Raw genomic sequence first — 17,094 nt, 5'->3', positions numbered from 1 at the left:
GACATTTTGTACGTCGGACCGGAAATGCTTATTCAGCTAGCACTTTGTTGCTGTCACACTTCAAAAGACACCTGAACATACAGTATTTCCAAAGCTAATTACTTATTGCCTCCCTCTGTTTTTGCTCCACAGTCCTACTTTTACTATGCCGCACACAGAAGTAAAACAACACCCGTCCCTCTTTCTAGAAGTCTGTTCCCAACACGAGGAGCTGCGTCTTCCGCTGCATTCCTCCATCGCCCTTTTTCTCCTGTCCTACTGCGAGTGCAAGTCTTTCAAAACTTTTCTGGTCTCCACCAAGCCTGCCAGCTCCCATTCACTGAGGGGTCAACTACCGGAGTCTTTGGATGTGACTGACATTCATTTGGAGGCTCTGCCCCAGCTGGTGAGAGGCTGCCGTCTCCCTGCTGTCCTGGATGAAACTGGCAGGCTCTGCAGGGCCGGGCTGGCGGTGGTCCTTAGACACATCATCAACAAGACCTTAGAGGCTGACCCCTCCAGGAATGATGTGTTGGCTCTGCTAGGATTCAAGAAGACCTGTCTGAAAGCCTGTGCTGAGGTTGGTGGCAGACAAGCACACATGTACAAAGCACAAAGATTAAAGAAAGTGTCTGAATGATGTCCACTGGGACGTAGCAAAGGTGATGATTTGGTGTACGTTGTGGCTTAATGCAGTATTAATTTACTCCAAAGCAACTGATGCACAACTGTGAATTAATCAGAACGTCTCTGAAAAGGACTGTAATTTTGTTCTACATGTAGGGAATATTGACGCAGTCCAGATGATTAGCTCTGATTAATTGCTAGTACAACCTCGCCTTTCAGTCTGTCCACAGCATGTTAGCTGGACATGTAGACATGCAACATGTGTCTACAGGGAAGCATCTAATGCAGCACTTTTTATGAAATGAAAAATGAATCAATATTTATTTGGGATTTAACGAAGCAGGTGTTTCAGGTAAGTCCAGAAACGTTCTAGGAAATTGTTAGGAATCTTCAAGTTTCGAGATTCATTCGTGCAGGTGATAATGAATAATTGTCTTTCACTTCTGTATGGCTCATGTAGGATACTGTCTCCCTCACCTCCACCCCCTACCAGGTTAGACTGAATGATAAAACACAAGCATTTTTGTTACGTAGTTGGGTTCTCAGTCCTTTGCGTGGTCTAGCAAAGTTTTCATTCCAAGTTAATTTCTGTTAAACTATGATGACACGACATGACTGAAGGCGATGGATATTTTTGGGGCGTACAGAACGTTAATTAGGGTTTGTTCACAGTGTCAGCAGCATTACACAGACAGACATCAATATAAGGTATCGCCATACAGTGCTTTATTTGATCTTTAAACTTTTCTTGTTCTCAGGTGAGCAAGTGGACCAGACTGTGTGAAATTGGCATCCCTCTTGCTGTCGAGGAACACCTCAAAAACCCTGCAGATCAATATCGGCAGGTGCCTCTCTCAATCCTCACCCTAGAGCAAAGGCTGGCGGAGCCTGTCAAAGTCCACAATGATGACAAAATACGGAGACAGAAACTCCAGGAGCAGAGACGGAATGAAAAGAATGAGTCCCCTGAAGGCAGAGAGAACCCAGACTCTGAATCCAAACCTGGACAGTCCCCCCAGGTCAGTGACGGACTCGAGCTCAGGGCGGCTCTGGCCAAGCTGTCTGTGGATTCAGTTCCGACTTTGACCACCAGGGAGAACTCTGAGATCAGGAAAGTGAAGACGACAGACCTGCCATCGCTGGAGCATGTGTTTGCTGAGGGACTGTACTTCACCCTGACTGATGTGGTGCTTCTGCCATGCATCTATCAGTACTTGGTAAGGGCCTTGGGGTTGGTGATTTATATTTGAGTGTTGTCAGTAATGAACCCTTGTGGGAAAGGACCCTGATCCCATTGCTGCCTTTAAGTTCGTGCCTAATGTGAATCCATGAATACACGTCAAATGTTCATTTAATTTTAATCTCAATGCCTTTAGCTCCTGTGTAAACCTTATAATTTTGACACGCTCTGATCTTTGCAAAATTTACTGTAAAGAAGTTATCCATTGTTGTGCTGTGAGAAATCGAGTGTAGCCGTACAAAGCTTTGTCTCTCAACATGAAAGATGTTATCTCGCTTGTCTTATGTAGATGGCTACAGCCCCCACCCACCCACCCACACCGGCCTTTTTAATGTCTTTATTCTGATGACCTGTCAAATTATGCATTGCTGATGGCTTTGACACTGTGGTCAGGGTGAGCGGGCAGTACACCCAGCTCCTTTCACATCCATCCAGGCAGAAACCTGAGTAAAGAAGACTCGCTCATCAGACTTGGCACAGGTTTTGCTCTCAAAGGTGGTCTAGAGCCACCTGGCAAAGAGTGATAACAGTGTATGGGAGGGTTTCTATTCAAAAGCAGCAGGTTGAAATGCATTTCAATGACTTTGCTTTAGTAACATTTTTTCTGTCTACCTCCGATCAAGAATTGGTGGCTTGTTATGTTGACCTAAAAACTTTTAAAAAACAAAAAAACCGCAAGACTTGTAAAGCTCTCAGACATTTCTGAATATTCATGATACGATTTCATATTTTCATGAGCAGCCGGTGACAACAAATAAGGTAGCTTAGGCTGAGACCAGAGAGAACGACAGCTGTTTAGTTCACTGCTATGTTGTTATTGATCAGGAATGCTGCACTGTCAGGCAGTGAAGTGGGTCTCAACCTCGATTTCACCCTTCAGCCGTCTCCAGCTATTCCTCGACTGTGGGAATGAACTGAAGTTCTCACAATGAGGCTTTTAGTAGTCAGCTGTGCTCCAGTGGTTTCCAGTTTCACACTCAGCCTAGCGTGTCTCCTCTTAACGGCCATCACTGTCCACGACACATGCAGTTACCGCGGATCCTTTCCGCTCCGCCCTCTCGTCGTACTGCACAGTGCCCTCTTTTCCCTCTGTGTTTGTTTCCCTCGCCCTTTCTTCTGTCTTCCACACACAGCCGCACACGGTGACACCGCTCCTCTGATCATGTCTCTGTTTGTGTCCTTACCCTCCCCACCTGCCAACACTGTTTTGATGTTTTTCCGTGGCAGGCCCCCTCGGGTCTGTTTGTCCACTAGTGTGATGAGTGAATTCTGGTGGAACCTGACATCTCGCTTCACTGAAAATGACATGCCAGATGAGTCATTTAATCAATATCTCTCAGTTTTTTTTATTTATTTTCTCTTTCATTCCCTTTGTTGTCTTTGACAGTGTTCCCTGCAAGACCACGCTGTGAGCACTCTACATGAGCTTCCCCACCTGCTGCGGTGGTACAGTCGTGTTCAGGAGGTACCTGGGGTCCTTCGGGCAGCCAAGGCCTGTGGGATGGCTCTCTCCAGCCTCCAACTTCCTATGTCAAGCCTCCCAGGGCCATCAGCAGGGGACAACCTACCAACCAACCAGTTAGAGCAAGAAGAAGGCCAGGAGATGACCACACAGCCTCCATTTGTCGGTGGTCCCAGACCCACAATGACTAAGCTTAAAGTAAATTATTACTTTTCCTTACTTATTTCTCGTCATGCTTTACACCTCTGTGGACTCCAGTCATATTTGCCTTAACAAACACGTACAGGCTGTAAGTTTAACTAGCTGCCTACCGAAGTCCCTTCACAGCACAGACAGGGGGTTTGTCAGTCTCCAACTGGTTGTTAACTATTATCCCTGTAATTTCATGCACCCATTTTCTGCCTTCTAGAGTGTAGCGTTAAGCTATTGTTTTGGCTTCTGGGAGACTTTTTTATCATTAAATTTTTCGTCCCCCTGCCTGTGCTTAAACATTACGTGCTAAATATAACCCAAACAAATAAATGTATATATATATATATATGACAAACAGGTTTAAAGGGACCTCTCTGACAAAAACAAAAATGAGATAATATGTGTATAAGAAAATAATCACTAATGCACTGCATTGCTACATTGCTATTCAGTATTCTCAGTGGATGCTGCTTTACCTGCAGTAGTGCAGACAAGGCACATTCAACCTATCCTCACTTCAGGTGCAGTAAAACCAATGAATCCAGCCCAAAACAAAACAAAGTTTTATAGCCAGGCAAAGTAATTTATAGTAATGGCTGAAAATGTTAGTGAGAAGCGACATAAACCCAGCATAATGTGTCCACGCTCTTAAAATGCAGTTCCCCCAGGAAGCGCTGGCATAGTCAGACACATTTATGGTGTCTGTAGCTCTATAGTGCACCAGAACCACTGCAGATTTTTTTGGTCTAGCTTTTCCAGCAGGAATTAAGCAGGCCCAGCTGTTTAAAAAGGAATCTGTTTCCTCAGCCCTGACTAACCGCTCAGTAATGATCCTTCAGACTGTTTTCTTGGCCTTATTGCGCTCCTCTCAGAAAAGAAATTTCTGTGATTTCCTGCTGGCTAAGTGTCAATAACAATGTGATTTTAAGTTATGGGAAGAGAGGAAATGAAGAAAGCAGTGAAAGAGGCTTTGGATGGAGCTGAGTGAGTTGGGTGGTCAGGGTGGGATGTGCCTTCAACATGCCATGTTGCCGGATGAAATTCAGTGAGGCACAGATGTGTTCAAATGACAGTTTTCATGGCAGGTTGAAATCAGACATTAAAACTGAGAGGAATGTGTGCACACACACACACTCACACACAATGGCCACCATTCTCTCCTTGCCTGGAGGGATTACAAGGATGGCTGCATGTCGCCACCATCGTGTCTGCACTGCAGCTGTTGTGTTGTCATGGCCAAGGTGTGTGTGTGTGTGTGTGTGTGTGTGTGTGTGTGCACATATGTCCTCATATATGACTGTGTATGTGTCTCCCAAGGCAAGTACATAGAGACAGAGAGGTCTGCCAGCTGACACAGTGAGATGTGATCCTTCACCACTGCTAACCAGAGGCACTGGGCTCATCTCGCTGTACAATCCACAATATAAATGGCTCATAAACTCTCCCTCTTTCTCACTTCAGTTAACACACACTGATGCATGCCAGTCAGACTGCCTGTGCAATGAGCTGTGGAGGCGCAAACCATGATCCAAAAGTAAACAAAAGGGTTAGGCACACCATCAAAACGCAAGAACTAGAACTAAAACCTGCCTGCTGTCACTCACAAGTTGATCGACAGGTCTTTATATGCAGTTGCAAGAATTCATTATGTGAAACCAGTAAAATAAAGGGATGATGAAAAGGAGGGTTAGTGTTATCAGTTAACAGTTTCTTTTAATTAACCGGATCAGTTGAATCAAAATTCAGGGAAATCTTGGATTTTCTGTTGGAAGAATGGGGCTCACACGAAAGCCAATGTTCTAGAAAACTGGGATTATTGAAATTGTCTGTCTGGGCTAAAACTAACCAACAATAGCACCTTAACAGTATGCCTGCTGCATTGTCAAAATGTTGTCCAGGCAACTGAGAAGTCAGTGTTTGAACTTGTGCACCACAGTGTTACTGCTTGTCCTTTTGTCATGTCTTTGTTTGAGTTCTTGTCTTGCCACAACACGACTGAGGCGTGGATTATAGATCACATCCACGGTACCTTTTTCATGTGCCCTCTGTTGACCGGCCAGCACCTGTAACCAAACATCGGCACACATTCAGCGCTGCTGTTGTTGCAGATTAAGTTGATCTTTACTCTTAACTATGGGGCTCAAATGGTGTTACCGTCAACCAGTCAGAGTGAAACATGCTGCTCTCGGCAAATTTCTGCTTTGCCATTCCCCACTTCTTTTCATTATGGCCTTGTGTCAAAGTGGTGATTTGATCAATTTTATACAGTTTGACTGCATTTATCACAGTAAGGACCACTTACTGTATAGGGTTTCACTTGCACCCGTTTTATAGCTTAAGGTGATTTCAGATTGGTTAGTCGTCTTTTGAATATCTCTGTGTTTCTCTGTTGGATGTGCAGAAGCGTGCACTGCCCACTTGTGGTCTACGTTGAGGCTGTAATAAGTGCGCTCGCCGTGTTTTTTTTTCTCCACAGGTATAGCTGTAAAATCAGTGTGAGCGTAACAAAGGACTTGTCTAGAAACGGTTCCCTTTGAATCAGTTCATTACAACCATTTGGACCACAGAACCTCAAGGTTGTAGTGGGGTTTCTATGGTAACGTGTATTTATGTGTTGCTGTGTGTGTTCCTCTCCTAGGAAAATGGCATCGAGGTGGTCTTTGCTCCTCATCCTTGCCCTGCCTGGACCCTCCCATGGGACAGCTTACCATCAGCCATCAACCCCACTGAAGGTAAAGTCAAATCTCCTTCCTTTTGGCTCTCTTCTTTGCCATTTTCCTTTTGACCCTCTATCCTTGCACTCTTTTCTGTGCTCTTTTGGCTTGTTTTCTTTTCTTTTCTTTAAATTTTTGTCCTCTATATTGCCTCTTCCTATCCACAACCTAACTCCACTTGTCATCATCTTTTTCCTCACCCCTCAACTTTATCTGTATGCCTCCCCATCACTCCCCACTCCCGCTTTCTTTCACCTCATTACTTGGTCAAAGTAAAAACAAATACTACTGATATTGTAGTGATACTGATATTATTTCAAGAGTGAGCAATGTGAATAAATATTTGCATTAAACCTTCCTGTACTACCGTGGCCTGGTGATTTTCACTGGCACCATGCCCCCCACCCCCCCAAAAGAAAAATAATAACCACTGACACATTGCATTGCACTGCTTTCTGTTCAGCCTCAGCTGGATGTGTTTCCTCATGAGACCCCCAAATGAATTTTAAAGCGCTTATCTCAATGTGTTATCATCCTTATGCTGCAGGTTGAAAGTGTAAAATAGGTTTGTGACTGAAACAACCCCAGCACAGTAGAAACACACAAAAATGTGCACACACTGACAGCGCAAACAGCTAATGTGCAGCGTCACACTTGTGCGCGTGCCTTAGTGGATACAGATTGCAGTGAGCGTAGTATCTAATAGGCAGTGGGATGGTTGTCGATTGCTGCCCCAGGTGGCACTGCTGAAGCAAATCTCTCTGTTTCTTTGTCTCCTTTTCTCTGGCCTGCATTGTTTTTCCTCCTTATTAGTGTGAAGTCTGTGTTGTTAAATGGTGTGAATGCACGTTGGAGCAGCGACAACATATCAGAGTTGTTATGGTAACAGCAAGGGGGTTGATAAAGGCACACATATATACATAATAATGTTTCCGTTTCTCTTCATCATTGTGTGATGCATTCATTTCTTGCTTCCCTTCATTTCCACTTATGTAGGCTCATTCGTATGGTTTTCAGGGAGCATGGAAATATTGAAATGAAACCAGAAAGGTGCTTCATTAGTAATATATATAATGTACCATAAGATCATCTTCCTCCCTCTTTCGGCTCTTGTGTTTGTGCAGGCTGAGCTTACACTCCATTACCCCCTTTAGTATCCTGTTAATGAATTGCAGTATGACTAAGAATCCAAACAAGAACACAAATGTATTGCAAGCAAGCTCAAACTCCATTTTATATAGTGTATTTTAGACACATGGTTACAAAGTGCTTCACAAAACACACAGAGAAGACAAATTAAATACTCGATACATTAAGATTTCCCTTCACTGGAAGTAAGGGGCCTAACTGAGTAGTCAGTCAGTAAGTATTCTGATAATGGGTTAATTGTTTTTGTTATTTAGAATGTAAAATTTGATGTTTTTCTTTGTCATATATGAAAGTAAACTGGGTCTTAGAACAAAACCAGCTATCTAAACACATCGCCTTGGGCTGTGGGAAATTTTAATAATATCTTTCACTATTTTCTCACATTGGATCAACAAAAAGATTAGTTGCTAAAATATTTTGCGGGTAAATCATAATGAAAATAATCATTAGTCCTGATAATATCACTGTGGAGTTTCATTCATTCAACAAACAACATTAACAGCAGCTATTTTTTTTTGATTGTCTGTCATTTATTTTCATTCCAGCTCACCAGTTTTTATTGATTTATTGGTTCAGTTACCTTGTCTGTACCTTGGGAACCTTCTGCCTACTCCTAAAATTGGACCGTTGCACAAGCCTAATTCCAGCAAAGTTGTATTGCTGTGTCAAATCTAAGTAAAACAGAAAGTCATCACATCACATCCTTTTTAGCATATGTTTGAAATCATCAGCAGTAGGGGTAATGGCATGTTATTATACCTGAAAGCCAGCATTTTAACCTGACAGTCACTGTTTCATTTCAAGTACAATGTGCTGAAATAGAGTCAACAGAATGAAAAACATCATACACTAAACTAGCTGTAATTTTTACATTTTGTCATTTGTAGCCTATTAATGTATTCCCACAGCACAACTGTACATCTGTTTCCATCCCCAAAAACCCACTGACATCTAAACAGAAGTGCTCTTGATGATGTGGGAAGTACATCTATTCTGAGAGTGAGAATCATGGAGAGAGACTAAATTTTAGCTGTCCCACTTTAGTCGGCACTCTGCATGATAAACGGCACTGTTGATATCTCCTCCTGCAGTATTAGGATGGTAGGAAGGTAACCCCTGTGTCTCAGCGCTGTGTAATTAAAGAGGAACAGAAACAAAAGGTAGATAATTTCTCCTGAACCCCAAGGCGTGGGCTTTTCTATCTGATCCTACAGTATACTCAAATAGCTGCATGGACACCTCCATGCATGTACATGTAAGTGACAGCATTTTCCCCTTATATGTGCATAAATATTTCAAGGATTCAAGGAGCTTTATTGTCATTTCACACATGTAGAAACATGAGGTGGAACGAAATTAGTTTCCCCGGTCCCGGTATAAGCCCAATTACCTAACTAAATACCTAATGCAAATAAATATAAACAACACTATATAAATCTAAAAAAAAAACGATCAGAATAAGAGATATAAACAGTACTGCGATATTGTGCAAATGACGGAGTAGTGCAATGACAGTAGTGCAAATGAAATGAGTAGTTCAGAGTTCTGTGCAAATGGCTGCATTTCCGTAACTGCCAAATTAATATAACATAAGCAAGTCTTTGAAAGTTGCCTTATTTTCATATGTATTACCATTTTCACATAGGTGCATGTACGATTTAGCCTGTGAGAATTTGGGTCATTTTGTTTCGGCTCTGTACTCCAGAGCGTTGGATTTAAAGAGAGACTGAAGTGCTGACTTTCAGCATTAAGTCAAGGGTTTACATCTACATTCAGTGAACCGTTTAGCCCAGTGAAATATTGCCAGAACTAGAAAGAATGTATTGTGAGACTTAATAATGTCACTGTATATTTATTTCACACTTGAACTACATACACTGTAGACAAAAGTATTCCGTCAGACCACTTTATTATTTAATTCGGATGTGGTATGGGGCTGTTTTGCTGTTGTGTTGGGCCCCTTACTTCCAGTGAAGGGAAATCTTAATGCTTCAGCATACCAAGACATGTTGGACAATGCTGTGCTTCCAGCTTTGTGGCAACAGTTTGGTGGAGGTCCTTTTCTAATCCAGCATGACTGTGCCCCAGTGAACAAAACAAAGTCCTTAAAGACATGGTTGGATGAGTTTGGTCTGGAGGAACTTGACTGGCCCACACAGAGTCCTGACCTCAACCACTTTTCCAAGATGAAGCAGAACGAAAACAGGCCACCCTGCCAACACCGGTGCCTGACCCCACAAATGCTCCACTGTATGAGTTGGGAAAGGGGGAACCAACTCCACACCAATGTCACCGAAGTCCCAGCTGGAGTAATGGTCAGGTGTCCCAATACTTTTGCCTACATAGTGTATTTCTACAAAACATATGTAAGATAAGCACGTATTCAAGCAAAACAATGCCTTATTTTATGTTTTGCTCCAGTGTAAACTAATTGAAATTTGATGGCAACAAGTCTTATGCACAATGTACGGAGGGACAAAGGGACCTCTGTGAATGGAAGCTGTTTTGGTTTTTACCCTCCGTGTGTAGACCCTTTGCTTTCATAAATGTGGTGATGTTATTTTTGTCAAGTAACATCATATTTTAGCTGCTGTATCGTGTGTGTGGTAAACTTATATCATGGCCACACAGTGTTAAGTGGTTTCACAGCAGGCTAATGCTGAATTGAAAGGTGGTATTTTAAAGTGTGTTGCTACAGCTGAGCCATGTGAATACAGAGGCCATTGTCTAGAGCAGCCAGCATCTTGTGTGCAGTGCTTCACTTAATAGAAGGAGGAGAGGAGGTCGTAAATAAAGCATGTTAGAATGATGGAGCGTGTGACAGTGGGAGATTGAGATAGGGGTGAGACAGCATGAAGAGAGACAAGGGTTATCAGGAGAAAACAAGACAGGAGAAGGGGGGGTGGGGTGGGGGGATGTGAATGAGACAGTCAGGCATTAAAAAGGGAGGGCTGGTGTTTAAACTGCATAGTTGTCATGCTTCAGACATGCTGCTATTAGGTCCTCCAGGGTTGTTTTAGTACAAGGAGATGAGATCGGTTCCCACGTCTTTGTCTTAGGTTACAAGAGTATGACAGAAGTTGAACTGCTCGAGTGAAAACTTGTTCCATTTGTCTCTGTCTCCCTGTTTTGACTACAGCACAGAGATGTGATTGAGATTTCACAAATTTCACACTTGACTGGTGTGATTTTTTTTTCTTGTGGTTCGATAGTAGAAGAAAAAGTATCTTTTGGTTATTAGTCGATATTATGATGTCTTGGAGGCTCTCCTGGCCGACCTCACCAGGCAGTTCACTGACAAGGGACGAGTTTTCAGCTGATGAAGCTGCCCTGGCCCCTCTGACCCTATGAAAGACTAAAGTTAGATATGGTGAATTACTCTTGTTTTATGTATAATAATTTGTACGTACTTCCTCATTATCACATTCTTCGAGCCAGATTGTGGCAGTATGTTATCACAGTTGTCACAATACGACGCCCTACTTAATCCAGCTAACTAGCAAAAAGTTGCTGTGCCTGGCATGTAAGCCTCTGGGACTCCAGAATTAAATGTAAGTTATCAAATTAACTGCACAAGCGCAATAACCTTGACAAAACATATGTGATGAAGTTCTAATACACACACTTTTGTTTTATTTTTGTCAAATAACAGCACACTTTAGCTGCTGTATTGTGTGTGTGGTAAACGTATATCATGGCCACGCAGTGTTAAGTGGTTTCACGGCAGGCTAATGCTAACTTGAAAGGTTTAAAATTGTGTTGCATCAGCTCAGCTGGAGGTTCCTGCTCCTTCACAGATATCCCCCTGCATCATCATTTTCTGTGTTATTTAAGGCCTAATAGAAATGTTAGGCTTGACCCACACTTTTCAGTTCTTTGCTTGTTTTCAGTCAAATGAGTAGTTAAACATCTGTCATGTTTAGCTTCCAAACACCCCTCAGATGCTGACTACATTGGTAAGAGAATAGGAAGGCTTGTCTGTAGGATGCATCAAAGATGGCATCTCAGGTCAGCTTTCAAGTGTTTTATTGTGAAGGTGGATATCTGTTTGTTTTTATTTTTGTTTCAAAGATGTTAAAAGCATTCTAATACAGCAACGTTGTTTTCATTCTGTGTTATATCATGCTGATATAACACAGCATGGGTATGATTTCCCCTCGGGCTTATCATCTCACTGTTATTTTACTTGGATGAAGATAATTAGTTGGATTTGATTCAAGTCCAGGCGTATGAATTTCCCTTTACATTGTCTTAATTTCCTTTGACTATATATTGACTGCCCAAAGGATACAGTACAATTTCTCTCAGCTGCACCTTACATCAGTGCATTATCATTAACTTTTAATAGACGAATATTGCAAAGATTTCCCCCACCCACTTATTGAAGATTGTATATTTAAGACGATCATCACACCATCCTTCACATTTCATTACTGTCTGATGTTACACTTGATGTTTTATTTGATTGTAATTAGGGCAGGGTATTGTTTGGATTTTATCAATTATGAATCTTATTCCAACTCTGTTAGTCAATTCTGCTTCTTAAAGATTCACAGTTTTGATTCCAATATGGTATGGTAAAATAATTCTTTTAAGCCTTTACTATTTACTTTTGGTTTCCCTGGAATATTTACAAGCTATAGGAACATCCTAATCTAGAGATCTGGAGAGAAAGAGTAAGAGAGAAGCTCTTATTTATGTTGTACTTATAGAGTGCAAAAGCACAGGGGTGCGCCAGGGCTGTTGGCAGAAGAGCAGCACGCATGGGAGTGAATTACAATATAATATATTCTAATATATTTAGCAAACTTTTCCCTGATGATCTGAATAAAAAAAAATCACTAGATGCTTTCCTGAAATAGAGAGAATCTGAGAAAGTTGCTAAATCTTAGAAAGTTGCCAAACTGAACAACTGAATCTGCCCGCAAGATTCAGCATGAAGGGTTTGTTTGTTTCAAACCCAGCATAGCGAGAGCAGGTGGTGGTTTGTTGGTCACTTCTTGTTAACAGTAACAGCTATCACACATAGGACGGAAGTGAACAGGAGGCGGATATTCCCCAGGGGTGATTTTGCATGTATGTGACCGTGCCCTTAGACCTGCACCTCTTCAATATATGACTGTGTGAAGGCCCTAATCCCCATGTTGAAAGCCACTACTTTAGTCATATCTCAAGCAGCTCTAATCAATATTTTTGTATTAGCAATGGGTCAGATGATAATGTAATCTGCAGTTCCCTTCAGCTCTGCTGAGCTTTTTAGCTTGTGCACTTAATTGAGCATTTAGCAGCTTAAGAGCCAGATATTTCCCTCAGGAGTTGTTGGAGCCCAAAAGGAGCTGTTGATCATTGCTGTTGTCACTTAATAGACCTGGCAGCTGAATTTTATATTTTATAAATATGTTATTTTGTATTCAGTCCAAATATTTTCTGCTTTGTGATCGTTGGATATTTGGAATCACCTCCAGCATCATGTGTGAGTGTTTCCAACCTGTTGTTCATGAAGCAACCTGCAGCAACCCTCTTCTCTTGGGGGGGTGCAACCTTCTGGTTCAAAGATTTGTTGTTGCTACCCCAGGCGAAGGAGGTGGGCCTATGATGAGGTACTTCCACAAACTGATTGGTGCTGTGTTAGCAGTGATGTGAGCATTGATGTGGATCATTGTCCCATTTTATATCTTTGAAAGCAAAGTTATCCTCTTTTAAGAGACCATAGTCATCTGTTCAAATAAATTCATCTTCTTACTTGTGTGGAAGCATCCATGCTTCAGCAGCAAATATGTCTAGTTTATATGTTTACTTGACATCTAAGTAAGTAAAACACTTACAAATCGTTATACATCAAAGTTCAGGAAAAACTAGAAATGTGTATGACTGAAATATTTTCGTTTAACTCGATCTCATCACCGATACATTTCCTTGTCTAACCTGTGCAGCTTGTGCACTACAGTTCAGTCTTTAAACTCCATTGCATTCTGACTGTTTTTTCTTGTCTAGCTGTCAGGCTGAATGGGGATCTGCTGAGAGACATGCAGCAGTACCTGATTTCACGAAGTTTTAACACGGGTCTTGGGTGGTCTGCTCACAAGTGGGCCGCTCGGTACAAGTGTGAAGACACCCAAGACCCACTGAAGATGAGGCAAGATTTTCTTGCACTGATCACGTTCTGAGAGGGTCCAGGCCACATGTAGCCACATTCTTTTGGTTGATCTGTTTAACGGTTGGCCTACATATTACCACATCATCTCAGTCATGAGACTGACTGTTTCTCTCTCTCTTACTTGCTCTGTGTTCTTCTGCAAATGCATTAATTTTTTTGGGTATGCTGTGAGTTCAGAACAAGGGCAAAGTCAAGGCAAAGGGAAAGATCTTTTTTCTTTTTTTAGTCTCAGTGCCTGTCACATACTTGTCAAAAGGTGACTGCCATCCTTAGGCTTCTGTCATGCAAATGTCAAGGGCAAGTGAGTTGATTTTCGATGCAGACGCTTTCTATGTACACAAATAAATTCTGTGACACTAATCCCAGTTGATGTAAGCCAGACTACCAGACTAATTGAAGTCTTTCCCCAGTTAAGCTTACTGATCTAGTCACCTTTCAAAAATTCTCCCACTCTAAATACTTATAATGAATTAAATATTCCTATAATCTTGTAGAATGATGATGTTTGATGTGAGGATCTTAGATTTGTAAAGGAATTGCAACAGGTCTTGAAGAGTAAATGTACCCAACAAACCTTGAAACCCTTTCATGCATGTCCTTGAGACAGGTCAGCAGATTTCTAAATTTCTGCAATAAAAGGCCAGAAGTCTGCAGTCGTGCTCATGGTTCTGTGATTTTGTACACAGTGGCAGTTTTAGGTAATCTCTAATGTCAGCATGTTAACATCTTAGTTTAGTATTCTATCATGATACATGTATAGTATAGCCAAAGCTTTAGTTTTGCAGGTATTTGACCGTAAACCAAGTTCTGGAAAGGTTAAAAAAAACAACAAAACAGTAAGTTTGACAAACAGGTAGCCTTAAATGAAAATTCAGAGAATCACCAAGGTTATTGCAATTCACTGCCAGCACACATACTGTTGAGAATTATCACCTCTGTTATTAAGTTAATAAAAAGGAGTTTATTTTACTGGGTGACATGAACTATGACTGGAATGGAAAAATGTTTAAATTTTTAGAAGTCTGTGCCACAAAACCTGGTATGTATCAATTAATTAAAGGGTCAGTTAGAATTGGAAATATAAGATACTTGGTTCTGAATCTTGTTTTCACAATGCAGCCTACACAGTGTCGATCGCCTGTTCATACATCATTATCTGACTATGTTCTTGTAGTGACTATTTGGGAAAGAATACGGGCCCCAGTAGACATTAATTAAATAAATCACAGAATTCCAGTCTAATTTGCATTAATTTCATACACAAATAACCCAAACTGATTGGAGTACTGAGTTATAATTAGATAACCCTAGGCATATTGTCAATTTCTTGGACCAGCAGGGTAAATCTGGGTTGAGAAGGTGATAGGCATCCCTCATTAGTATCACTGAGGTGCCCTCGAGCAAGGCCCTTAACCAAACTGCTCCGATTGCTCGGTGGTTGGTAGATCAGACTGAGCAGCCTCTAGCCAACTATGTGAAAGTAATCAGGGCGTTCCTCAAAAAGAGAGCACTGCCCTCAGTGAAAGTCTTGAATAAATAATGAGGTTAAAAAGATACACTGCGTAATGTCAATCATAAAATTGAATCAGTATGCAGCAGCTATATTAAGGAGCACAGATTTCAGTCTCTTCAGTCCTTGCTGTCTGGTATAAACATTGACATCATTAAACTGCTAATGCTGAAAGCACTCTCTTTTAGGTCTTGAGATCCACAGAAAATGGAGTATGGTTTTTTGTCATTAGAAATAAGTGTATGGCAGTGCAAAAATATTCAGAGTACTTCAGTATGCTTCAAAGCCGAGTGTCTTGTGCGAAGTGTTAAGAACAATTACTGGAGAAAAGAAATAAAAGAAACCACAACATTTGTCATCTTGTTGGTGGGTAGGAACTGAAGTTGAGAAAATAGCATCTGTTTTAAATGATTACTTCAGTTCTTCAGTTAAATGTAAGGGTAATAGAAATGGGTTTTGGCAGTTTATCTTCTCTGATACTCCAATAAATTTTTTCTCCTTTACTGACCTTACGAAAAATGAGTTGATGATTGTCTTGAAGTTGTTTCCGTTTTACAGAAGTTGTTTCTCGTCCTACAGATGTCAGGCAGTTGAAATTAGTCAAGAAACATCTTCTCCATCTATATGTGACATTGGGGCACCTCAGGGTAGTATTCTTGAACCACTACTCTTTCTCCCTTATAGCAATCTTTTGCCTACTGTCTGTGAATACTATAGTTTTGTTTTGTACACAGATGATTCTGTCATTTTCAATTTGGCCTAAACATTGGTGTGATTAAGCACTAAACTCTTTTTTTAATTTTGATTCTTTGTGTGGTTCCAGGAACATCACATGATTATAAATATAAACAAAAGTTAAGTTAAGTATTGCTATTACACCGGGCAGTCCTAGGCTACATCTCATCCCATAGATTTGGCCAGTCACAGCTTTGGGGTTTATCTCAACATCTGTCTCACTTGTGCAGTATATCCAGAGACTAATGCTTGCAGTGATTATATATACTGTTAATATTTTTAGATTTTCGTTACTTTTGTCCTTGGTAGGATACCTGCTAGTAAATAGTTCTTAATCTGATTCTGGGCCCACAGATGGCAATGGTTTTTCATTGTTCTGTTGTTTATTTCATGCTAAAAGTAAAAATACCTAAAATGAACATAAAATGAACATTTCATGGCAGTACCTGTACTGATTGTTGAGACATTTCTCTCTGCACCAAACGTGGTGGGCCAATCCAAACCAACATTGCCATCTCTGATACCACTCAACTCGCTAAGAGGAGTGTTCAGATTTTCCATCTGCCATACAGGAGAGGTGTGTGTTTGAGTTTTGCATGTAGAGCTCCCAGTAAATGTGTAATTAAAGGTAAATTGCCTGTTACTGACACTAGAGATCAGAGAATTTTTTTGTGTTTTTTTTTTGGAGAGCATATGTTAATACAAACGCGTAGATGTGATTTGAAATTATTGTTATTGAACATATTAAGTGGGAGGATATCTTTTTGAACCGTGTGCTGGCGTTTGGTTAACACCTCATTCCTTTTGGCTTACAGCTCCGAACAACAAGTCATGGCTCCCAAATCACTCCTCTCATTCTCAATTAATTGAACTCATTAGAGCCTTTAAATTGGAGATTTAAAGATACGCAATAAACATGGGACCAAGCACAACAGCCAACCAGCTTTGTTACTCCCAATTAGAGGGATAATTGGCACTTTATTTCTACAATTCAAGTTCAAACACATCTAGACTCCCTGGAGGGGTACTACAGAGTTTTACTATTTGCAGTCATGTTTGAGCTGTGCCCATTTAAATGCAGAGCCACTGGCTGCCTCCGTGATGAGCTCCTTGCAAATGTCATATCATGAATATTCATTTGTCTCCTTAGTTTTGTTTTGTTCACTAATCTCTGGTGAGGCATTGCGGTGTGGCTATGAAGCGAGGAGAAAATTTGCCTAACCCTCAGCCAGCTTTCAGTGGGTTTTGGATTACATAGTGTTTCTTACGCCGCTTCACTATAGACTCATAATTAATTACTGATTAGTGTTTTCAGGCCTGAGCAGAATG

At 41.2% G+C, this 17,094-nt stretch overlaps 1 protein-coding gene across 1 annotated transcript in view; it reads left to right on the top strand.

Moving 5' to 3' along the window:
• Positions 1 to 17,094, top strand: part of gstcd (glutathione S-transferase, C-terminal domain containing) — a 47,810-nt gene that overhangs the window by 151 nt on the left and 30,565 nt on the right. Inside the window, exons 2-5 of the mRNA XM_046416907.1 lie at positions 133 to 559; positions 1,365 to 1,823; positions 3,234 to 3,506; positions 6,139 to 6,232. Coding sequence (XP_046272863.1) covers positions 146 to 559; positions 1,365 to 1,823; positions 3,234 to 3,506; positions 6,139 to 6,232 — 1,240 coding nt within the window. The 5' untranslated portion in view covers positions 133 to 145. The remainder of the gene's footprint in view (positions 1 to 132; positions 560 to 1,364; positions 1,824 to 3,233; positions 3,507 to 6,138; positions 6,233 to 17,094) is intronic.

This window comes from Scatophagus argus, chromosome 2 (assembly GCF_020382885.2).
Source record: "Scatophagus argus isolate fScaArg1 chromosome 2, fScaArg1.pri, whole genome shotgun sequence".
Classification (NCBI taxonomy): domain Eukaryota; kingdom Metazoa; phylum Chordata; class Actinopteri; family Scatophagidae; genus Scatophagus; species Scatophagus argus.
This window is presented reverse-complemented; position numbering and strand designations above follow the sequence as displayed.